The sequence below is a fragment of the Lissotriton helveticus genome, chromosome 6 (genome assembly GCF_964261635.1).
Source record: "Lissotriton helveticus chromosome 6, aLisHel1.1, whole genome shotgun sequence".
Classification (NCBI taxonomy): Eukaryota; Metazoa; Chordata; class Amphibia; order Caudata; family Salamandridae; genus Lissotriton; species Lissotriton helveticus.
The window spans coordinates 1,083,026,541-1,083,052,757 of record NC_136067.1 but is presented as its reverse complement, the minus strand read 5'-3'; the positions used below and the strand labels follow the sequence as shown (position 1 = coordinate 1,083,052,757).

At 47.1% G+C, this 26,217-nt stretch overlaps 2 protein-coding genes across 2 annotated transcripts in view; one reads left to right on the top strand and one right to left on the bottom strand.

The window, feature by feature from the left end:
- The window catches only part of NUP133 (nucleoporin 133), a 1,231,428-nt gene extending 1,220,859 nt beyond the window's left edge, over positions 1–10,569 (bottom strand). The window contains exon 1 of the mRNA XM_078648729.1: positions 10,330–10,569. Within this exon, the coding sequence (XP_078504855.1) occupies positions 10,330–10,487 (158 nt within the window). The 5' untranslated portion in view covers positions 10,488–10,569. The remainder of the gene's footprint in view (positions 1–10,329) is intronic.
- Positions 1–26,217, top strand: part of PDCD2 (programmed cell death 2) — a 519,296-nt gene that overhangs the window by 163,764 nt on the left and 329,315 nt on the right. The gene's annotated exons all lie outside the window — the stretch shown is intronic.

Sequence of the window (26,217 nt, the reverse complement as noted above, 5' to 3'; positions counted from 1 at the left end):
AGAAACAATAGGATCAGTTGCCATCCCTAAGGCATTTCCTTCTGATACTCCAGAGAGCACCCAAGTATTTGGCCACCGCAAACACAATATAGTCAGACAGATTGTTTTTCAAAACTCTAAAAGCAGCCAAACACTTCACAAATCCCAGGTTTCTGCATAGTGGGACTATCCATTGTTTGCGAATCTCTCGATAAACAGGACAAAAAAAGAGAATGTGGAGTTCAGATTCGTCAGAGGATCTGCATGCTGGGCAAATACTAGTTGCATCCTTGCTCCATTTGCTTGTGAGTGATCGAATAGGGAGGGACCCATGTCTCCACTGCAGTATAATTTCCTGAGCAGTGGAGGGTGGACTTTATCTAAAGTTAGTTCGAAGTTATAGGTGGCCTTGAAGGACATAAAGGAATCTGTCAATGACCCAGGTTTTAGTTTGTTGAAAAGCGACAATGATTTGCTGTCGTGATATGCCTTGGCTAATACCTTTTTGGGAATAAGTTGGCAAATGGCCAAGGGGTCAGACCACATTTTAGAAAGTCCCAAACCCTCCAGTTCCAGTTTAATAAATTTGAGCCATTGGATTCTTCCAGCATTCGGCATAGCAAGCACCTCCTGTAGTCCCTGTCTGTAGCTAGCCAATTCTGGGGTTGCCCACAGTCTGCGCCAATAAGCCAGCGGGCGAAAAGCCAATTCGTCGTCTAACGGACGCAGACCCAGATCCAACCTAAGGGGGACTAGGGGCGTGCTAGATGGGAGTCCTACAAGCCTTCGGATGAATTTATTCTCCACTTTCAAGAGGACTGATGTTCCTACGTGCCCCCAAAGTTCGGACCCATACATGGCAGCCCCCTTGGCCTGTGTTTTGTAAATCTGCATTGGGGAACCAATAGGCCTAATCGAAGATTTATTATTCGCCAAAAGGCTCATGATGCCCCCCGAGTGTTGGGTCAGTTTGAGGAGAGCTTTCTCGAGGTGCGTGTTCCAGGATAATTTGTCATTTAACATAATGCCCAAATATTCAAAGGTTTTTACCCTCTCAAGCCTGCTTTGTGCAATTCTGGGGCTGAGATGGAATTTCGGTGGGGGATTGAGGACCATGAATTTAGTTTTGAGAGTGTTAATTTCTAAACCATGGCCCTCACAAAAGTCCGCAAAGCCATCGAGGATACGCTGGATACCCATTGCGGACTTTGATAGCAGCAGGGTGTCGTCAGCAAACATAATGGCCGGCACCCTTACAGCTGCCAACTTTGGAGCGTCAGAATTGGAGATCCCCTCCAAATGGGAGATAACCCCGTTGACATAGAGGCAAAACAGGGTCGGTGCAAGCACGCAACCCTGTCTTACCCCCCTGCCAACGGGGAACCTCTCGGACAGTGCACCCATCCTGCCACATCTCACCTGTGCAAAGTTGGCGCTGTGAAGGCGAACTATCATTTTCAACAATCCCTCAGGAACCCCCAGATTAGCCAGCACCTCCCACAGCTTGGACCGGGGGACCAGGTCGAACGCCGCCCTCAGGTCCACGAATACAGTATAGAGGCTGCCACCCTCCATCTGCACCGTTTTCCAGTAAATGAGGACAAGCCGAAAGACCTGGTCTATGGTTGAAACCTTCTCCCTGAATCCTGCTTGGAAGGGACTCAAGATATTACAATCCCTAATCCACTCGAGCAGGCGGTTTAGCAGCAGCTTGGCAAAAAGTGTTTGCGACACGTCAATCAGGCTTATTGGCCTGTAGTTGGCCGGTAGCAGAGGCGATCCCTTCTTAAAGATAGGGACTATCTCTGCCCCCGGCCATGTCAAAGGGATTGGCATGCCATTCAGGATTGAGTTGAATAACACCCTGAGATAAGGAGCCCAGATCTTGGGTTCGTGTTTGTAAAGGTCGCCTGGCAACCTGTCAAGGCCCGGCGCCTTTCCAGCAGCCAAGGCCGTGATTACCATGGCGACCTCCTCCACACTGAATCCATCCATGGTGGCTACACTTTCAGTGGATGAGTGCAGTGCATCTTCAGGTGGGGTCATCGGGGGGTCACTACTGTGTGTTTTATAGAGATTTTTGAAATGTTCCTCCCAAACAAAGGGTGCTATGTTGGCCTCTACTGCTACGAGTGGTTCAGCTGAGCCATGCTTAACGATTTGCCAGAAGGTCCGGGCGTCTCGAGATGCAAGGGCAGCTGTCATTTTAGTCCAGTTTTCCTCGTCCCAGTCTACTTTGGCTGCACGAAGGGCTGATTTGTAGGCTAATCGTTTTTCCTTGATTTCGCTTGGAGTGTCTCGTGCTTTGAGTGATTCCAGTAATGCAGCTTTCGCCATCCTGCAGGGAGCGCTGAACCAGGTGACTCTTTTCTGCTTGGGCTTCTTAAGCCTGGCCACCGGGTTCAGCACCTCTGCCAGGTTGGCGCATAGCTCAGAGTGAATGGTCCCGAGCTCACTCTGTTGTGCAGACTTGCAAAGGGAAGGGTTAGTTGCCTCGGAGTTGCCTGGGGAAGGGGATTCTAGATCTTTAGCTAATTGGTGCATACAGCGCTCAACCTTTTCTAGGGCGGGGACAACTAGCGCATACAGTCTTCCGATGTTGCTAGGATTTTCCAGCAATTTAGCCCATTTAATTCTGCGTCTATTGCTGGCTAGTTCGAGGTCCACCTGATATGCGGGATTTTCATCTACCTTGGTTGTGTATAACCCCTGTAGCTCAAATCTTAATGAAAGCGGATTATGGTCACTATCAGATCTGGGAATTACTCCGAAATCTTTCACTTTCTCCCAGTCCCTGACCGAGACCATGATATAGTCAATGCGTGACTCATGACCAAATCTGTTGAAGGTATGTTTTGGCGGAATGTCCCCTTTTATTCGGCCATTGCAAGCCCTCAACGAGTGACTGAGCGTAAAGGACGTTATTTGGGTAGCGAGTGGGGTCCAGGCCTTAACCGGTGTGTCGGTCAAAGTGGGGATGTTCCATAGTTCGTCCTCTTCACTGGATATACCCGCCAGGTGGTCGGGGAGAGGTTCATACTGATGGTTGAAATCGCCACCTACAATTATTGGGGAACAGAGAGTGAGCGAGTCAAGAAACAGGGCTAGGTCCTCGACTGTTCCCGAGGTGGCTGCTACCCCCACCGGTCTTGAATATATATTGATCAGTGTTACTTTTCCTCCACTTGGCCATTCCAGAGATACACACTGGAAATCCAATTAGTTGGTTTCCAAGTGTGTGGCCCTGCAGCCCAAATGGGAGCCAACCCAGATCAAAAGACCCCCTGATGGGCGGCCCTTTCCTCCCCATTTTGCCTGAGTCTCAAAGGTGGCAAAACCCGGACGGGGATGTTTTTCCCTGGCCCACGTCTCTTGAAATAGGCATATATCATACCCCTCGATAAATTCCCCCCATTCAAGTGAATCTACTTTGTTAGCTAACCCGGCTACATTCCAGGAGAGTATGGAAATTACTCCTAGAGCCTCCGATCTATCAGTGGTAGCTAATGACAGAGAGCATTCGCGTAGGGCAGGTACGCCTAGGTGGATGGAGAGAGATGCGTCTGATGGCACCAACTTTGATTTTGGGCAGGTCTGAATAGAAGGGCTATCCTTGTCACTCATAACTAGTTTGTGGGTTTTAATTTTAGTTGACTTTAATGTTGTGACATCATGCCTGCCTAACCCTTCAGTGAGGTTATAATCCTCCGACTGATTTTGTGGTGGGGGAGAAACCGGTTGGCCCAGATGTGGATTAAATATGGTTGGAGCTGATAGACCCGTAGGGTGGAATATGGTTGGAGCTGATAGACCTCGGGAGACTAACCTGCTACTCCCGGTTCCGCCTGCCGGCCGGACTTAATGTTCCGTCGGCCGGCCGGACCAGGGCAGAGCTAGTGTTTGGTCCGTCCTGGGGCATTTTGGTAGTCGTAGTCCACCCAGTGACCCTTTTTTTTCCCCCCATGCTATTCCCTATTTTACCCCTTAATATTTGGACATCCACTGGTTTTGGAGACTGGCATTCGTCACGGTCGGGGAAGGAGAAGATATGGTAACGCGCTTTTGCGCACTTTTAATTATTGTCTTTTACAGTTAGTCAGATAGTGAATTAGAGTGTTTATGTATGTATTCTTATTTTGCAGATGCTATATTCTGGAGAATTCAGCTCATAGACTAACTTACTTCCTTTAAGTTCCCTATATCTTGATAGGGTAAGACCTGATTTCGCATTAACATATACACAAAGCTTGTAAATTAGACAAGAGGTGACATACATGTATCTTCATTACACAGGCACATCAATAGAAACATTCCGAAGAAGAGGCTAACCGATTCCTGTACATACCTTGTTGAACATTGATATGGTTTGGGAATTCCAGAAGCTTCAATCGGTAACCACACACATAGAAAGGCCACAATATTAATGTATGTGTTTCCAGCTGTATATTGACCATTTTCTTTCTTTTAGTTCCTGTTTCCAACCGTTTGGGAGAACGGTCAGTGGAGTCCTTTCTTCCCTTTTGCTTTCCTTGTTTTGTTCCCTCCTTTCCCTCCATATCACCATTGCGTTCTAGGGTTTGATAGACGCAAGAGGTGTAGGGGGGAAGGGTTGGGCTTGTCTACGGTTCCTGGCACTCCTGCAGAAACAGCAGGTGGATCCTTACACATGGGTAAAGAATAATAAATGGAAACAGCATACAATCCTAGTATTCTAACTAACTCTAGATTTAATAAGGTTACATAAAATTCTGTGAGATACAATGATGACAGTGAAAAGAATCAGTTGAGCCTCAGACAAACCCTGAGGAAAGTTCAGTGACTTCCAAATGACCAGTTCAATAAAAGAGGAACCTGTCTCAATCCATCAAAGTTACAGCAGCATGGCATGAACCTTTCAGCTGAAAAGGTTCCACTATGCTAGCATACCAGCTGGCAGCCAGTCACAGTATTACCCCACAGTTCGTGTTGTCTTGGTCAGTCACAAAGCTGCAAAGAGGATAAGCCAAGCCAGTCTGTCAAAGGCAAAGAAGCTAACACGTTAAGTTCCAAAATCTGAGTAATTATACTCCATCAATTACATGGTGACCCCCTTTGGCATCACCCCAAATTGTCAGACAACTCTGTCCCATTGGTCGTCTTCGATAGGATGAGGTGATGTAGTAGTTAAAAAGTATACAATCTGGAAGAATTAAGTAACCCAAATTACATAGTTTCATAAAACCCATGGTAAGTTTAGTCATATGAACAATCGGATACTCAGAAAGTACGCGAAAACAAGCTCTCGTATTTCTGTCAGTTCGTTATCTAGCATCTGTTCTAGCATATATCAGTTTTTGTTGCAAGTTCAGTCAAACTGTGCTGTAGATGTCAAAATATGAATCTCTCATCGCATAACGCAAAGTATTAATCTCTCACATAAATGCATTATTAATCATTTCTATCAACATTCGTAATTATTTTATGTAAGTATGGGATACTGTTACACTTACATACGAAAAGTACATATAAATCAATTATTAAGGCACACATATCCATGAGTACATTTAGCAAGAGGTTCACAAAAACAACTTTAACTAAACCTCGTGTAGCACCTACTTCTCTTTTATTTTCAGTACACACGTTACACATGAAATACTAATTGTTTCTTACACGTAAAACTTTAATTTTGCAAATGGAAATCTCTTTTTTATTAATATCACATTATCGAACCATAAGATCAAAGTCATAAATAATTCACATCTATTTAAGTAAACATAACATATAACATGTGCTTATTGTAGTATTCTGAATGCTTTTACGATGCAGTATCTAAATCAGAATCACATTTTGTCTTTCCAGAAACGTGGCGCTAACACACATTTGTCATCACTTACATACAGTAGTGTCAAAATCGTTTCTAACTGTCACAAATTGTAAAAGGAAAACCTTTGCTCTAGCAGTCCCGAGCACAAAATAATTTAGAAAAAAATATTTTTAAATAGAACTAATGTACTGAGAACACACAGAGCTGCATGGAGTGATGAGAGTGATTGGTGATATTAGAAAAATATATATTATAATATTTTTTGTTGTAGTCTCTTTTCTATGACTAAACGGCAGACAAACCCCACTGTGTAAAGACGACTCCGTACACAAGCTGTCGTCAGTTACTTTATTTATAGTCGACAACACACCAGGGGCATGTCTGCTCGGCAAAGCAGTCAGCCCGTTAATCTTCAACTGTCATACACAGCCCGGCTGTCAACATTACAGCTGTGGGCTGTCCAATCACGCGCTGGGAAGGCTCGCGCAGGGCAGGGTAAGGGAAATAAAGAAAAGACCAACACAACACATCTCCTTCCCTATAAACAAAGGAGGGTTAAACAACAGAACCCCTCCCCCCAAGCAGTAACATTTTTACAATTTTCAGTCAAACACAAAGTCTTTATATTTGCTGGGTTTGCACCAAACTTGGCCATAACTGCCAGTGTTTTCACTAGCTTCGCCGACATCTTCCATGGGCCAACTACCATCATCCATGGTGGATGTGCGTTCCGCATTAACAGTGTCATCCGTTTCCTTAGAGTTGGCATCACTCTCCACCCCTCCATCGTCGCTGGTTTCATATTCTGAGAAGGTGCCACATGTTGTTGCCCTCATCCGTGGCTCCACAGGGTAGTCGGAGTTGAGTGTCCTGTCCCTTTCGATGTATTCCAATCCTTCCCAATATTTCTTAGTCGTAGTACTTGTACTTGCCTTGGGCGCACCTATATTATTGTCCACACCTTCCTCCTCTTCATCGAACCAGTCCAAGTGGTGTATGCCCATTTCATAAATACGCCTCCTTTCCTTTTGTTCCATTTCTTCAGTTCTATGACACCTTGCCATCCCTGAAGCGTGCCAAACGTTCCCATCACTGGGTGCTGCAGAGTTATTGAACACTTCTACTTCCTCCAAGGGCGAGGAATATACATCTTCCTCTTCAACTATGTGTCCACTTCTTTTAACCTGCACCTTGTCTCCTTCTCTTATGGACTTTTCTTTGCAATGCCTGCTCTTCTCTTGTGTCTCATTGAGATAAACCTGTGCGTTATTAATTTTTTCCTTAATTGTTTCCACAGACCATCTTGATGATCTTGCTTGTTTTAACCATCCGATTTTGTCTTTTGAAATGGGTGTTCTACCTCTCATTACTTCAAACGGGCTTGCTAATGTCTCTTCGCCCGGAGTAATCCTATACCCCCATATCATTTCCTTTACTTCCTTCCTCCAACATTTCCCACTTTTGTTGGCAAGTTGGATGGTTCCTTTTATTACTCGTTTAAACCATTCCACAGCATCATTCTCTGCCAGATGACAAATTGATGTAGTTTTGTGGTTGATGTCATTCCTAGTAATAAACTCTTTGAATTTCTCCGTGGTGAATTGGTTGCTATTGCCACTTATGATAACTTTCGGTATACCTTCCCTGGTGAACACATCGTCCATGAACGTTATAATGTCAGACGTGTCTACTTTCTTGCACACTTTTATTTCTGGCCATTTAGACAGATGGTCCACCATAACTATTATGTACACCTTTTCATCATGCCATCTTATTGGACCAGTTATGTCCACACCGATCCTCTCCCAAGGCACGATTGGGCACATCAAAGATTCAAAAAAAATTTGGGATGGAGTTAGTGATATATAAGCACTTTCGCAATCCATTGGTTTTTCAATTTCTTCTCTTAATTCATTCTTTTGCGTGATAGGTATGCTTGGTACTCTGTGCAAGCTGGAAATTGCTTTCTCATTGAGTTTATTTTTGTTTTGAAATTCTCTTAGCTTACCGATTTGCCCCTTGAATTCACTTGGGTATCTTTCTTGTATTTTCTTGTCTCGCCTTATGTCCTGTAGTACTGCTAACACTGGTTCTATGCGATTAGGGTCCAGGGTAATGTCCAACTTTCCCTGATCTCTCCATCCTAAAACTGACGGACCAGTAACTGCAACATACAATTTACTGTGCATTTCTATCTCCTTGAAGATGAAGGGTACCACTGTGTATCCCAGCAGTCTAACAGTCTCCCCAGTAAAAGTTTTCAATGTAATGTCTGGTTTCTCCAACTTTTTACTCAGAAGTTTTTTGAACTTTTCATCCCACACTTTGTGGTTGACAATGGTGCATGGTGACCCTGAGTCTGCAATTAATTCTAGTTCCACTCCTCCTAATACAACTTTGCAAACAGGTTTCTTCATTTCACTTTCATTTTCTTCATTGCTTTCCGTTGTCTCAGTAATATTTAATATGCAAAAATTATACTCCGATTCATCAGATGAGTTTTCCTCTTCCTTCTCTTCTCCCCGCGCAAACTTAACTTCCCTATTTCCATTTCTTCTGCATGCCTTTGCGACATGTCCTACTAGCCCGCATATGCTACACTTGGTGTTCCTAGCTGGGCAGTTCCAGTCATTAGCTAAATGCATGTTACTGTTACAACGATAACATCTAAGGTCACCATAATTTCTCTCCTTTTTGAATCTCCTAGTAGTGTCTTTATCCTTGCTACTTAAATTGGTCGTTTTTTTCTTCCTTGAACTCACTTTTGCCACTAGACTAGACTCTTCCGTTTTTACTTTACCCTCATTGATTACTTCTTTTGCGCATCTACCAGTGAGTTCCGCTCTTTTTACAATGTCTATTACTTGTAGAAGGGGTTTCTCACCTTTAGCCCACAAGGCATCCTGTATGTCTTGATTTGCTGTACACATAACAATTTGGTCTCTTATTAGGTCATCTAGTAAAACTCCAAATTTACATGTGAGTGCAATGTTCTTTAATGCTGCCACGTACTCATCAACACTTTCCTCTTTATTCTGCTTCCTCCTGTAAAATTTGTACCTGTGTACTGCAACACACACCAAAGGCTTGTAGTATGCATCCAAATCCTCCAGGGCATCCTCAAACACATTCCTGTCTGCCCCCTCACGGCCCTTCTTAGCAATGTTATTATACACTTTTAGACCACCTGCTCCTAGACTGTGTAACAATATTTTTTTCTTCTCTACTGGTTTTAAATTCACATCATCTTTGTCAAATGTAGTTATGTAGTTGCAAAAATACTCTTTCCATTCCTCCCATTTTATTTCGGGTGTACCTTCTCCTTTCAAAAATGGTTCAGGTGGCTGTAGGTTGTACATATTGCAGCTTGCCATCCTTAAATGTGACTTTTTACTTCCTTTTCCTTTCTTATTATTGTAAATGTTCCTTTCCTGCAAAAGCTATTATGACATTAATTTACAATTAAATTTTCTTATCACTTCTTTTTATTATTTAGCACAAAAAAAAGGATACAGTACTTTAGGTTTCCAATGCGATCCGCTTCCTTATCGATGTATTACGCGTTGCACGCATTAGATAGCGTGTTTTTAATGTAGCTGTTGAACTCAAGATGGCGCCTAGCGCGATGACGTCATACGCGCTGCGTGTTGCTCGCATTCACCTCAAAAGGCTTGTAAACTCACAAGATATCCGCCTCAAAACGAGTTCACCCTAGTAGATGCAGTGCCAAAATACGTGGTCTACTACTCACGTAGTTATTTATTCCTCTCTCGAAGTGCTTGTTACATTCGCACCCTTAAATTGTCACCAAAATTGTTTTCTCATCAGTGCATAGCCAGTTAGACTGTGGCACTCCATGTAAAAGACCGTTGTTCCTCTCACAGATACTGCCAATCACCTTTTCCCTTCTTGTCAGTCAGAACACGACAATGGATGCGTGTCATACTTTCCATTAATTATTATTGAAAGGTGCACTGGCATAAATTTTCTCAGGTCAATTTTGCCGATTTTATTACTTCCACATTTTACTTCAACTTCACATTCCTTTCCAAGTTAACTCGTTTCATTCGTTATGGGTGCTATTTTCCTTATTATCGCTTTATCAGTACCTCAGAAAGGGTTGAGTGTCCACTTTTCCTTCCCTTTCACCTGCTATTCTTCTCTTCTCCGTGCTTCAAGTCACGCAGTAGATTTAAATTTAATTAATTCACGCAGGTTCGCTGGCGTGCTGTCACCTCGTCGCCAAATTTGTAAGGACGACTCCGTACACAAGCTGTCGTCAGTTACTTTATTTATAGTCGACAACACACCAGGGGCATGTCTGCTCGGCAAAGCAGTCAGCCCGTTAATCTTCAACTGTCATACACAGCCCGGCTGTCAACATTACAGCTGTGGGCTGTCCAATCACGCGCTGGGAAGGCTCGCGCAGGGCAGGGTAAGGGAAATAAAGAAAAGACCAACACAACACACTGCAAAAGAAAAACGCTGTCACGTGACCGAACAACCTTTCAAAGTTTTTTTTCAAGGCGCAGGCGCGCGCTACTTACCGCATGCTGGGCATGGACTGCTTGCGACCCACCGGAGAATAGATACCGGAGGCTCCTCCCACGCCGCTGCTTCTACGGCTGCCGCTACCAGCTCGAACAGCCGAAGCCCCCAAGGCTTTTCGGGCGGCCCCTACCGGGGTACGAGGCGATGGAAACATGTCGAGAATTAAGACTTAAAAACGGACAGTAGGAGACTGCCAGAACAAGAGGGCGCGCGTTTTGGCTTAAACCAATAAGAGCGCTATCGAGCGGTTCCGCTTGGCGCTTGAGCATAAACATAGAGAGTAGACTAGTTGTAACGTTGCAAGCGTGGCGGCCATCTCGGAAACTTAAAGAGGCAATAATGCGGATAGACTATTTCTAGAACGCTTGAATTTCCATTCAGTACATTGGACTACTGCGTTTACTTCTGCTACAATTAATTAATAGTTTCTTAACATTAACTTTCCCTAACTTTTGTACCGTAACAACCTGCCTTAGGGATCCAAGAGATGTCAGTTTGTCTCTTGGGCGATATGTATTACCAATATTGTTGATTTTATGGTTCAGCATTATCATATCCGTGTAAAAGAAAATGTTTTGCAGTGCTATGAAGCAGTTCTGCATGTGAGATGAGGGATGAGATAGGTGCTTGATAGAAATTTTGAACATTTAAAGCACAGTAGTTTTAGAAACAAGTGTTTCTGAAGGGTATGTAAAGTTGGGGTACAGTTAGTCATGCATTAATAGAACCCATGTTTTGGTTTTTCTAAGCATTGTAGATTACAGATCTCGTAACTGAAGATGCAGGGACACACTAAGGATAACTCAGGAGCCTGGCTGGGGTAGTTACTTCTTTATTGCATTATTTGTTATCTCGCTCCCAAAGAGCGCCGAGCCTCTGCTCCGGCGCTGCTAACTCCCGCTATCCTTTCGCGCTCTCCGCGCTCTGCCACGCCCCCTACATCCGCAGCCAATCCTGGCCGCCTGCACGTCACGTCCGCCGACGTGCCGTGCATCAACTAGACCGTCAGACCGTCTCTACATATCTCCCTTTTTTCCACACAAACATTGCAACTTACAGTCCGTCGCTCAAATCATAGTCTCTGAACCTCGTGGGCCTCACCACCGCTCTGCCACTCCGTGTCTGCCTTACTGGGGTGGTGTTGTTCTCTTCTTCGCCTTGCCTGTTCCGGTCATCACCATTCTCCTCGGCTCTTATCTCCTGCTCGCTGTTCTTTGCTTCTCCCTGTCGTTGCTCTCCTTCTCTCAATGTGATCTCGTTCTCCTGATGTTCCTGTTTCTCACTCTCACATTCTTCTGATTCTCCGCCTATCCTTTCACAGTCCCAAACAAGGATCTTATTACATTTTGGCCATGCGGTCTTGTGACCATATGTTGCCGTCACTCAGTCTGGCCGCTCTGCCCTTAATTTCCTTCACCTGCAAGGGCTTGCTGTATTTGCTCTCTCCTTTTCTTTGCAGAGTGGGCAGCTTTACTCTCACCCATTCTCCTTCCTTAAGCTCTGTGTCTCGCACGTTCCTCCGGGCATTATAATGTCTTGTGTATACTGCCTTGGCTTTCTCAATGTTGGCCCGCACCACTGCAGGGGACCATTCACTTACTACCGTCTTTTCCTTCCATACCCGGTTGTCCTGAGTGAATGGTTCCCGGCCGCGCAGCAGCTGGAAGGGGCTATATCCCGTACTTGTGGGAGTGATCCTGTATGCCCATAACATGTGCCATATGTCCTTCTCCCAGTCTTTGTTGTCCGAGATGGCTGCTTGGATCGACCCCATCACCACCCTATTGAAGCGTTCTACTTGGCCGTTTCCTGCTGGGTGGTATATTGATGTATGCTTCGCCTGGATGCCGTTCCTTTCCATGAAGTTGTCCCACTTTTCCGATCGGAACTGGGGCCCATTATCACTGAGGATAGACTTGGGTATGCCCTCCCTCACAAAAGTGTCTGCCAGGAATTTCACTATTGTTTCCGTGTCCATGGCTTCCTCTATCTTGACCTCTGGCCATTTCGAGAATCTGTCAACAAGGACACACACGTACTTCTGGACCCCTTGGGTGTCCAGGATGGGGCCTAAGATGTCGACGGACAACTCTTCCCAGGGGTTCCTTGGCGTTTCGAATGCACCCAATGCTGGACGCAGGGGTTTGAGTGTCTTGTCTGCGCCTTGGCACCTCACGCATTCTCTTACATGTCGTTCCGCTCTTATGTCCATTCCCGGCCACCAATAGTTCTGCTTGGACCTCAGTTTGAGCTTCCCTATGCCCAGGTGCCCTTCGTGCAACATATCCAACAGTCTGGGTATGATGTTCGTTGGAGGGACGACTTTCTCTCCTCTATATACAAATGTTCCCTGATTGTCCAGGGAGAGTTCCTCCCTCACTTCAAAGTAGGGGTTAAGTTCTCTCCGGACCCGTCTCTTATCCGGCCATCCTTGAGTGATGTAAGTTTTCACCTCTTCTAACGTCTGATCCTCTGCATACGCTTGTGTCCACTCTTGAAGGCTGATGACCTTTTCATGATCCTCCATTAGTGCCACACTCTTCTGTGCCGGACTTGTCTTCTTCGCTCGGTTCCATGGCCGCCGCTCGGCTCAGGTAGTCTGCGACCTTGTTTTTGCTGCCTGGTATGTGTTCCACATCATACCTAAACTCTAGGAGTTTTAGCGACATCTTCGATATCCGGGGCGTTGCCTCTGCATGGCCACTCGATGTCAGCACTCTCAGTAGCGGTTTGTGGTCGGTCCGCAATTGAAATCTGGTGCCCCACAGGAATTGTCGGAAGCGCGTGGTGGCCCACACCACCGCCAGCATCTCCTTTTCTATCACACTGTATTTCCTTTCTGTCTCACTCAGTGTGCGCGAGGCGAAGCAGATCGTTTCCAACTGTCCTTGCCCTCGGTCTTGCATGAGGACTGCACCCAGTCCCTTGTCGCTGGCATCTGTGGTGAGGACGGTTTTGCCTTGAGGGTCGAACCCTTGAAGGGGTATAGCCCCAGCCACTTCCTTTTTGATGATCTCGAATTCCCTTTGTGTGTCTTCTGACCACTTGAATTCCGTGTTCTCTTTTGTTAGCTGTCTCATGTAATGAGTCTTTGAGGCAAAGTGCTGCACAAATTTTCCGTAATACTCTGCCATCCCCAGGAATGACCTGACCTCTTCCTTGGTGGTGGGGGATGGTGCCTCACAGATCGCTCTGACATTATCTGCTTTGGGAGTTACACCTTGCGCTCCTATCTCATGCCCCAGGTAGGTTACCGAGTTCATCCCTATTCTGCATTTGGACCATTCGGCCGTGAGTCCTTTCCCTTCTAGGATCTTCAAAACTTCTGCCAACTTCCTGTCGTGGTCTGGTATGTCTCTCCCCATCACCAAGATGTCATCTTGGAAGTATTGGACTTCCTTAATGTCCTTGAATAATTGGTGCATCATCTTCTGGAACACCGCCGCTGCTGAAGCTAAGCCGAATGGCATCCTGCGGAATTGATAGCACCCAAACTGGGTGATGAAGGATGTTAGTTTGCGGCTGTCCGGATGCAGAGCTATTTGATGGTATGCAGAGGTCAAGTCTATGGTTGAGTACCACTTAATCCCCCTGGTGCTGGCCAGCATCTCCTCTATCCTGGGCAAGGGGAATCTTTCCACAACAATGTTTTTATTCAGTTCTCTCAGGTCAACGCACAACCGGACCCTTCCGTTGGGTTTCTTAACCACTACCAGGGGCGCCAGCCACTCGGCGCACGTGATGGGTTCTATGATCCCCTTTTTTTCCAAGTCTTGGAGTTCTGCTCTTACAGCTTCTCTTACTGCCAACGGGACATTCCTTGCCTTGCGGGCCACCGGGACAGCGTCCTCCTTCAGGATGATCTTGTGGGCGAATTTTTCCAGCTTCCCTACTGTGCCTCCGAATACTTTGGGATATTCGCTCCTCCATTTGTCCAGACTCGGCCCTGCCACCTGGTCCGTCAGAAGTATTTGCTCCTTGCCACCCGGGTCCAGCTTGATGCCTAGGTCGCCTTGATCCAGCCAACCCAAGACCGACGGCCCTCTCTCCGATACGTATAGTTTACAGTGTGCCGACCGGCCTCGAAATTCGAAGGTCAAGGGTCTGAATCCCGCCATAGGAATGCGGTCTCCGTTGTACGTGACTGGGCGGATGTCTAGCTTTTCTAGCTCTGGGCCGAGACGTGGTGCAAATTTCTCCTCCCATACTGCTCTCTGGATGATGGTGAAGGGTGATCCAGTATCTGCCACCACGTTGATCTTGACACCGCCTATAGCCATCTCCAAAACTGGTTTCATCGTGCGTCTACCTTCTCTGTCTAGGACTTTGCCCTCCGTGCTTAGTACCTGGTCCTCAATGTAAATCACAGTGACTTCTTCTGGCTCTGAATCGTCGTCCAGATCGTCGTTGCTTTGACCCACACATCTCACCATGCTCTTGGAGGCCTTCTTCCTGCAAACCTTCTCGTAGTGGCCGATTATTCCACAGAATGTGCACTTGGCGCGGAATGCGGGGCACTTCCGATCGTGTGCCTCGTGCTACCAGCTCCCACACCTGTAGCATGACTTCCTGTTGTTACCTGCTTGTTTACTTGACGTGCTCGTGCTGCTTTGCCACTTGTTGGGCCCTCTTTCCGTTGGTTTCCTGTTTTGATACTCTCTGCGAGGCCCCTCGTCATCTACTTTGTTCACCATTGTGCTGGACGCCATTTCCTTTTTCGTCACTTCAGCACATCGACGTGCTAATTCCGCTCTTTTTACGATGACCAACACCTCCTTCAGTGTGGTGTCTCCACTAGCCCATAGCTTGTCCTGCACATTCGTGCACGTGGTATGTATCACCACCTGGTCCTTGATGAATTCCTCTTCCCAGTTGGCGTACCTGCACGTGGCTGCCAGCCGTTTCAGCGCCGCCACGTACTCCTCCACTGTTTCTCCTTGCCTCTGCTTCCTCTGTTGGAAATTAAACCTATCCACCGACACGCACACCGCCGGTCTGAAGTGTTCATTGAGGTCTTCGAGTGCATGTGCGTATACATCGTCGTCTGTGGATGTTCTCTGTTTCGGGACCAAGCTCTTGTAAATCCGGAGACCTTCTGGGCCTAAGTTCAGTAGCAAAATGCGTTTCTTCCTCTGGGGTTTGAACTCTTCATCGTTCTCATCTTCTAGTACACCTATGAAATTATCGATGGATTCTCTCCAGTCCTCCCACTTCATGAGGGGTTCTCCTGGGCGAGGTAAGAACTGTACCGGAGCCATCGCGTAACCTGCTTGCGCGCTCATCTTCTCGCTCTTTACTGCGGGTAGTGTTCTTACTTGGCTGCGGGGACTCCCTGGTGTGTCGTCTTGTTCTTCTCCACTTGCTGGGGTTCGGGGACTGTCCGTGTCGGCCCCCTCAGCTCCTTGTGAACCCTCCAGCGCGTGTTCACTGGGTCTGCTGTTCGCTGCGTGGTCGGTGCCCTTCTCCTGCCTTATTTCTTGGTTCCCGGGGCTTGTCCTCCCTTTTTTCCTTCCTCTGCGCCACACCCTCCGGTGTGCCGGGCTCTGCCGCGCTCTTTGGGGTACCTGTTATCCTGCACCAGGTGATCCTGCTCCTCTGTACCTTGTGGGGTGGTCCCAAAGCTTCTGGTGCTTGCTTGTCGCCTTGGGCTGAGTCAGTGGTCCTGCCTTGCTGGGGGGTCTTCAATCCCACCCTCGTCGCCACTGTGAAGATGCAGGGACACACTAAGGATGACTCAGGAGCCTGGCTGGGGTAGTTACTTCTTTATTGCATTATTTGTTATCTCGCTCCCAAAGAGCGCCGAGCCTCTGCTCCGGCGCCGCTAACTCCCGCTATCGTTTCGCGCACTCCACGCTCTGCCACGCCCCCTACATCCGCAGCCAATCCTGGCCGCCTGCACGTCACGTCCGCCGACGTGCCGTGCATCAACTAGACCGTCAGACCGTCTCTACAGTAACACAGATCATTATTTTTCCTTAGGCCTGTCCACCTGTTGACACCACGTTATTGTTCTCCTGTCACACCAGAGAGAGAGCATTCATAACATGCAGAACCCACGTTGCCGCCTGCAGTGCTGTCTCGCTCATGTCTGAGACAAGACAAGCAACATCCTATGTTATTTCTGAACTAACTGGCGAAATGCAAGTAACTATTTAAAGTGAAGTGAGTAGCCGCCTGCTGGGCCTTCTTGCCAGGATGAGTGCTCTTATGCATAATTGCTGGAATCGTTTTGTTGGAACGTGGGGTGAGACGCAAGTCAATTCAGTTAAAAATACTTTATTTGTTTTTTTAAGAAACAATAAAAGCAAGAAAATGCAGTCCACAAGGTATAATAAAGAAGTGGCATCTAATAATAAATAATACCAAGTCATCCATAAAATTAAAATAGTAATAATCATCGTCTTCTCCCAGTTTATAAAAAATCATCATCCACTCGCCACTGACAACAACGTAAACTGAAACACCACAGGAGGCAGCACAGTTAGAAAAATGCAGGTCACCACCAATTTAAAAAAAAATATATTTAAAGACCTTTATTGTTCAAGACATCTTTTCACACAGCACACAGCCTACAACCCTCAGGGGCCGGCAGCAGTGGATAACGATCGGAGGAAACACTGGCAAGTAGACACAGCCATTCAGCCGCTAACCCTGGGGTCCGGCGGCTTAGTTTAGGAAGAACAGATAGACATTTCCTAATACACAGCACGTTAAACAGGTAGGTCTGTAGATTTTATACTTTTCTGCTAAGTTACTCGGCACTATACGAATTCATGCTGCTGGTCCAACTCCTTCCTGGGTGGAAGGGTTCCGGGTATACGTTTATTGTGATGTGGTCATTGGCTAGGATGCCACTTAATGTGATACTGATAGCTTTACTGTACTAGTCTTGCACTCTACTTATCATTTTGTTGTCCTTTTTTTTTTTTTTTCTTTGTTTCCTGACCTATTGGAATTGTGTAATTTTTGTTTAGGTTGCTTTATTAGAAAATGTTTTTTGCTACTGTAACAGTTTTCATGCTGCATGGTGCAACCCAGATGTCTGTCTTACGTACTCATCACTTTGCGGATTAGGCTGCATGTCAATCTTACGTACAGACTCTGTAACATGGCATTGTTTTTTTCTACATATGAAACTGTGGTTTGCAACATCTGCCTCAATAAAATGTTTTAAAAAAAAAAAGAAAATACTTTTCTGCTAAGTTAGGTACATCAACACATCTCCGGTATCTGCACCTTATGAGTAACAGTCTATACCCACACAGTGAATTAATCAGTAGCAGTATCCATCAGGTACATTGTGGACGGGCAATAGAGGAATTGAAGAGTCGTCATGTGTGATGCCACTGAGTCATATGCAGTGTAAGATGGTATAGCTCACTAAGGCAAGGGGGTAGATTTATATGGTTGGCGGCGTCAGGCTGCGACCGCTGCAGCCGAGACCGAGACGCCCGTTGGCCTGACGTGTGTAGAATCCCCTAGTGACAGTGACATAGATGTGAGCGTCTTAGGTAAAAGGTGACGCCCGGGCTCGGCAGCCCGGTGCCGGAAGGTGTCCGTCTCAGCCGTGCTCTGCAGCCCATGTTCGCAGAATAGTATGACATGTCTCTGCAACGGGAGTGTAGTGCGGCAGCAAGTATGCGACGTCTCACAACCTCGCCACAGTGCACATATTGTCTTCGTCAACAGTAATAAGAGGTCTGGCCAGGGAACGTGACCAACGAATGAACTAATACAGTAACCAATGTAGTGGTGGGGTAACAAAGGAAGGGGGAAGAAGAGAATGATGGCGCCTGTCGGCGCATTTAGGTGGGGGGGTGTAATCGCTGTCGCAGTAGTGAGGGGGTCAGTGGTCCTGGGACGAGGCGTGGCAAGATAATTGTGTGGGCACGAGGGGGCCCGAACTGGGGCTGCCAGGTTATAGCTCCAGAGTGCAGCCAGGGCAGCGGCCACACTCCGAGGGGTGAGAACAGGGTCTGGCGTGCGGGAGGTGCAACAGGGCACAGAGGAGAAGTCTGTCCTTCGTCAGCGGCGGGCGTGTAGCGCAAGGAAGCAGGAACGAAAGCATGAGTGCGGGTGTAGCGCGGCTCAGGGGCGCATGCAGGTCACCACCATAACACACATTTCATTTATGAAAATAAGTTCTAAAACCTGAAGCCTAAAATCAGTGTATCCTAATAAAGACATTATATATACAAAGTACCAATTATAACCCTGTTACACATTTCCTGATCCTCCTAACCCGCCTTAAAAAAATTTGCTGCAGAGGGCAGATAAAAGGAGAATGGAGTTGTTGAAAGTACATCAGAGCTAGTCAACATTGAACAGCATTCAAAATGTAATTTCAGCAAAGGTATAATAAGCTTTGTTCTTGGTTTCTCATAAAAACTAAAAAAGAAACATTGATGTGAAGTGCTTTGTTCTGAAAATGCATCACAAGGGCAATGTTGGTAAGTGCATACCCAGGTAGTTTGTATTAGTAAAAGCGACTATATAATGTATAAAATTAAAACGAAATCAAGTTAATAAAAGTCTGTGTTCCACATTTGTTACCTTGGAAATATAGGGTCGATTGCCAGGCTGGGGAAGTAAGAGGGCATGTGCTGCACTGATGCCTTTTTAACTTATATATTCTCCCTCACTCCATTGACAGAATTAATGAATCTCACTTTGAGATCCGTATAACTCAGCCCCACCAAGATGTCTAGTTATCAAAATATTTGATGGTATCCGTACTTTCAAACGATTTCCTAATAAAGTTCAGACATGGGATTTTTAGAGCGCCATACAATGACAATGACAATGGTATGCCAATTTCCTCATGACAAAATTGGTGCAGCTGGAGGGAACATTTAACATCCTTTTCAAGCATTTGTTTTAAACTTGCTGCTGTATATCCACATCTGAATACCCCCAAATTCCTGCATCATAACATACCCCTGAAACAACCTTGATGAAAATCTAAACACTGCTTCTATGGTCTTTTTCAAGTGCATCCTTCTGGCTACTATCCGGTATTTCCAATTGTTATGGCAATTGAATGGAAGACGAAGATAGAAGAAGGTATCTGTCGTAGCAATCTTGTTGCATTTAAGAACATGTGTACAAACCTTCCTAGCCATAACAATAGTTATAATAAAAGACTTTCCTTGGTTCGCACTCAACCTCAGGTTATCCATAAGAATAGTAAAATGATCCCCCTGGCGATGCTATCAGAACTGCATCATCTGCACAGAGCAAGATAGAGAGAGGGCGAGGTTCTACTTGCGACATATCAAAAGCTCTGTCCACAAGGATTTTTTTTTTTATGCTTAAATTTTCTGTGACATACATTGATATCAGTTCGTAGTACACTAATGGAAATATCATTATTTCTTGTAAGAGACATCACCTAATTCACATATGTTATACAGTACATCCTAGTGATGTTGGAGCAAGGCTGGTGTGTAAAGCTCTGTGGGATAGTGCTGCACCGATGTTGCACCAAATTGACTCTATTTGGCTTTTGGTGTACGCCCCATATTCCCACTGTGCTGTACCCTGTTTACTGGGAAGCTGACAGTGTGTTTGATCGTTGGGTACCAGCCCCAGTATGCTGGGTTGGTATATGCCCTCCACAGGAATTTGTAGTGTAATAGCTTATGCCGGTGATTACAGGACACCAATTTGGTTTGCGTGCATCATTCTAACCAGACCTTATCTGTAAGTGGGTGCCCCAGATCTGCCTCCCATGTTGCCTTCAGTCTGGTGTCATGTTTTGGTGTAAGTGCTAAGTGTAGGAAAGTGGGTTTCTGTTGCAGTAACCCCCCACTTTTTGCCAGACTACTGATGCACTTTTCCTTGGTGTGCCCTGGGTCCCTGCCAATCAGGTTCCCAGGGCCTGTGTTCTTCCCCCAAAAACGAACACAATTGGCATCTCTGACCACAGGTCAGCCCCTGGTAAGTGGTACTACAGGTACCCAGGGCACTGTGACCAGGGAAGACCTCTAAGTGCTGCAGCACTTATTGTGTCACCCTTAGAGGCCCTGTACCCTGACATTCACACACTGCCTTGACAGGCTGCATGTCTTGGTGCAAAACAAAGTGAAGAGTCGACATGGCACACATTCCTGTGTCAACAAACATGGCAGCAATGACATTACTGCCTATCCAGTCACACAGCTTGAAAGAACTGCTTCAATTTTCTTTTGTTCAAAAATCCACGTTTATTCACTGGTTTCCAAAATTCATCATTCTTATGCATTTACTTCGATATTCACTATGAAGCTGTCTGAAAACCCAATTGTTCCAAATGGTGTCTAATGTATTTCTGTTGAACAAATTAGGTCTAAATGTCTAGTCACTTTAATAACATTTCATTATAGGATGTATTTTGGCAGTAGTCTATAATGGAAGACTAACGGAGGTTTTATTTCATTTTTTGAAACAGTTACCCCTGACGAAGGGCTAAATAAAGAGCCCGAAATGCATTGGGATATGTTACATCTTGAGCTGCAATATGAATTTAGTTACCCACGTGGGGTAGTAAGAGGCCTGGATGGGCACAACTGCTCCATTTGAAACAATTGGGCTTTCAGACAGCCTCACAGTGAATATCGAAGTAAATGCATAAGTATGATGAATTTTGGAAAACAGTGAATAAACGTGGATTTTTGAACAAAAGAAAATTGAGGCAGTTCTTTCAAGCTGTGCGACTGGATAGGCAGTAATGTCATTGCTGCCATGTTTGTTGGAACTTAAACATGTGTTTCGAGGCGAGCCACATCTCCAGTCTGCACGCAAAAATAATAGAAACAATTCTTAAATCAGTAAACAGTGATGAACATTGGTGTGCATCTGCCACTCCTTGTTATTTGAGACATTCCTGTGTATCAGGCCCACAAGACACTGCCCTGGCATTCATCAGTCACCCCCCTAGCTGGGCGCCCTATGCCAGTGGTGAGGGTACAGGTGCAAAAGCCCTGTACCCCTACAGTACGCAGGTCCATTCCTGGGCCCTGTAAGTGCAGTGCTGCCACTAAGAGTATATGGTGCTGGGAGTTTGTCATTACGAACTGCACAGCACCATGATGGCTGCACTGAAGACTGGGAAGTTTGGTATCAAACTTCTCAGCACATAAAACCCACACTGATGCCATTGTGGGATTTAATGTAAAATGCACGCCAGAGGGCACCTCAGAGATGCCCCCTGAAACTCGACCAACTCCTAGTGGCCTGACTGAGTGGCTGCCTAGGCTGCCACCACCAGACATGTTTCTGGACCCCTGGGTCGAGAGCTTGCCGCTCTCGGGGGCCTGAAACAATGCACATCCTGGGATGAGGTGCCAAGCCTGCCCTCCCCAGGATGGGCAGGGATCATGAAGGAGAAGCTTGAAAGGCATACCGCCTTTGTCAGCCTCTCCAGACCCCTTGCTGTACTCCGCAACTGGTCCCCACTGATTCTACCCCCCACTTTGGGTGGGAAACCCAGTGGGAAAAATAAGTGAGGAAGGGGGCGCTAGAGGGCGCACTGCGGTATGGCTGGCATGTGAGTCAGCTCCGCCGGACGGGTGCGGGAAAAGCGATCCCTATACCCCTAAACCCGCTCCACCAGATACAAAAAACGGTTGTATGGCAGTCGGAATGCGGAGGCATTAAACTAACGGCACTCCAGCTCAGCGGCAAGGATCCCGGAGGGTAGAATCGGCGATTATACCGGTGTGAGAGAGCGGCGATCTAAAATGGCGGTGATCGCATCACAGACCTACAGATCCAGAAGGAGGTAACCGCCCCCAGATGCTCTGTGAATCACGGGATTTCCACCCCAATACGGCGGAGCCGCGATATCGACGTGACCGGTGAAATGGGCACCCCTAAAGCCTCTGTCGGGACTGGCGGAGTTGTTGCGTTTCAGGCCCGGCAAGATGGCGGCGGCGGTGGAACGCACGAACGGCGAAGCCCAACAAGGTACCACAAGCACCCCGCTGCCTCGAGGCTGCACATAGGCAAGACGCGGAGGTAAGCGGGCGGGAACGGAGACCAAGCTGTGGAAGCGGACTGCGCAGACAGCCTGGTGCGTGGGATGGTTACTCAGCGCCCAGCGTGAGATGCGACTGCACGCCATTGCGAGACTGACAACGCTGCGTCTGGGCTGTGGAAGGCACACGCAATCCCAAACGGCCAAATAACGTCCACATGTGCAATTTGCTGGCTGTGCGGGGGCCATAATAGAGGAAGAGTGGAAGCACGAACCTGCCAACGTTTGCTCTATTCCACTAACAAAACTCTGTGCAGGACAGCGTTTTGAATAACAGGGCTTAAAGACTTACCAATGCTGGGAAACACAGGCCCCAGGTGCGTTTCTAACTGCGTCCGGCTGCTGAGCATCACAGAGTGGCTGGCATGGCACGACAGGGAGGGTAGAGGACAACGAAGCACAACTTGACGGGATGCCTTGCATGCGGATTGCACGATAACGGGCTGATATATGGGAAGCTGAATGGTCCGATGCATAGACCCGCGACACAGGGGGCAACAGGAACTCTACAGCGCCGAAAGCGGATCACTGCGGCACCCACGGCCTCGGCAAGCCCGGGAACACAGCGTAATAGCCCCTCGACGACTCCTGGCGGGATGGGGAAACCCGACAAACAACAATCGAAACTGCCCTTCGAAACCAGGAAGCACACAAACAAAACTGTGACCATGTCGGAAGTGGAGGGGGAACAAGACTCGATCGACGCCGCCAACATGGAGGCGGTTCTAAGGGCAATCCAACAAAGCTTGCAAGAGATGAATAATAAAATGGATAATGTCGTGCAAAGGGTGGACACCATGACAGCGAAACTGGAAAATAACGAGGAGAGGCTAGTGGAGGCAGAGCAGAGGATCTCAACAGTTGAAGATGAGTCCAGGACCACAACGAAAGCATGCGGGAGCATTGAAAAGACCCTGGAAACTCTAAAAGCAAAGGTGGAGGACCAGGAAGCGAGATCTCGCCGAAATAACGTCCGTATTTCGGGCCTGCCAGAGACGACAAACACTGGTAAGATGGAGTCCTACGTAGAGGCTATGCTGAAAGACATATTCGGTGCGGAAAGCTTCTCGGAGGTGTTCCTGGTGGAAAGTGCCCACCGCTCCTTGGCGCCCGTCCCGAAGCCGGGTGCCACTCCTAGGATGATTATTGCCCGAATGCTTAACTATAGAGACAGAGACACAATTCTTAGGCTCGCTAGGGAGAAAGGCACAGTCACAAATCAGGGAAACACCCTGGAATTTTATCCAGATCACACCATGGCGGTGCAACTGGCGCGGAAAGAATTCGCCACAGTCAAGCTGAAACTCCGGGAGATGGGAGTTGGGTATGCAATGCTATACCCTGCGAAGCTAAAAATCACTACCGAGGGCAAGCCTGTGATCCTCCCGACGTTGCAAGCTGCACGAGAATACATCAAGAAACTTGGAAAGCGCCGCAAAGAACGGGACAGAGAGGACAGGATGAGTGACAACGACTGAGGACTTCGGCAACGGAGCCCCAGGAGTGAGTTGGTGACGGCGATATGGGCAGCCGATGTCTGCGGATGATACCGCAGGCACACTACAGCAGCTTGGACAACAAAGCGGAACATGGCTGATCACTCTACTCTACTAAGTTGGGCATGAACATTGCTGCTGAACAGTGAGTACATGTACACTCATCGATGCAGGACATGTGTTGATGATCCATGGAGGGGACTACTCGGGGCGCATAGGCAGGCAACTAATGTTACTGAGCCTCTACACTCTTGAACTGAGCTGGCAAACGCATGGGTGGGCTCACATGTGGGATCTGCGGTATAATGTCTATGAATGCCCTCAACGAGGTTAGGTTGCTGGTGGGGGAGGGGTCCTACTGCCAAGCTTGAGTTGCGATGGGATGGGGAGGGAAAGAACTTGACAACTGCAAGAATGACATGCGCACCCGTCCACATCCACCATGTGGATGGAGACGTGTGCACCTGGCGACACCCCCAGGCGGGTGTACCCCACTACAAGTTATGACATTAGTTTGACGTTACTAGGGGGATGGCTTTGGCACAGTTCAGGCGCTGAAGTGGGTGGGGGGAGGGAAAGAATGTTGGGAAAATTACATGTGAATGCACTGTGTCTGAGAGGCATTGCGATCTCTTTCATTGCCTGCACTTACGTAGTAAAGATTACGCTCATTACCAGAGTAGTTAAACGCACGCGTGCCCTGGAGCTGACAGCCTGCGAATTGGAGGCATTGGGGGGCGCGAGCACAGAGAATCAACAACCAGACAAATCATAATGACACGTCCTGACAGACTAAATTTCATCACGTGGAACATAAGGGGCCTAGGTAATCCAAAAAAGATATGGCAAATGTTTGCATATTTTGATAGGACCAACGTGGACGTTGCCTTTCTACAGGAAACGCATCTAGCACCTCATGGCACGTCAACACTGGGCGCTAGGTGGGCAGAGTCTACCACTAGCTCAAACTACTCGACGTACTCACGAGGTGTCAGCATACTGATAAAGAAAGGGACCCACTTCCAGATTACAGACACACATAAAGATACGGAAGGCAGATACGTAGTGGTGGTGGGCAAGGTGAGACAGCAGCAGATGGCGTTAGTAAACGTATATGGCCCTAACATAGACGACTCCAACTTCTATGAATCACTATGGCATACACTCGCAGATATTCAGGCTGAGAATATACTCTGGGGAGGGGATTTTAACGTCACGCTGACGGATGGGCTCGATAGAACACTACACACGCTGGAACCACATGTGAAAGCGAGGGCGATGCTGCTAGACGCGATGAATGATTTACACCTGGGCGACATGTGGAGGTTATTGCACCCGGGGGAACAAGTAGCGACACACATTAATGCGGCAAACAGTAGCTGGTCCAGGCTAGATTACTGGTTAGGCACACAAGATACGATATCATGGGTTGTAAATATCAAACACCTCCCCAGGACACTCTCAGATCATAGCCCCGTACTCTTGCAGGTGCAGATCCCTCTCTAAGTCTCGCCACCGTACATGTTGCGGTTTAATGCACAAGCTTTACGTGATCCATTGTATGTTGACACCATCCTGAAAGTGATCACGGATTATTTTGAGCTTAATTCCCCCACGATGGAAGACCCGTGCCTCCTGTGGGAAGCTTTTAAGGCAACAATAAGAGGAGTATGCATAAGCACGACCTCCGGCATTTTAAAAGATATACGCCAACAATTAAAGAGGTGGGAGGAGGACATACTTGAGCTGGAAAAACAATACACACTAACTGGGGACGCTACCTTGTTGAGCGACATAAGAGCCCTCCTGACAACATCAGCAATACGCAGAGGACGAGCTAAAATACATTTTCAAACGAACAACTGCCAGAAAATATGGAGAGGGGGGTAGACCGGGTAGGGCCCTGGCTGAAAAGATATGTACAGGCAGGGCGCCACAGCATATTACAGCAATTACAACTGAGGCGGGCACACGCACGCATAATATCAAGAACATAATGGGAGAATTCATGGGCACATATGGGGCACTGTATGAGGCGCGACCATTGGTACCGCAGGAAGAAATGTTAGCATACATGGCAGATGTGGAAATAGCGTGGTTGGCTGACGGACATAGGGAATACCTAGCCCGCCCCATTACAACCCAGGAGGTTGTTGACACCATTCGACGGCTTCCGAACGGGAAAGCTCCGGGACCGGACGGTTTCGTGAAGAATTTTATAAAACGTTCGCTGACATACTTGCACCGCACTTAATAAGGCTCTATGAGTCAGCGCACGAAGCACAAACATTACCGTCCTCGATGAGAGAGGCGCTGATCATTGCACTACTAAAACCAGGAAAGGATGAAGATCACTGTGACTCCTATCGCCC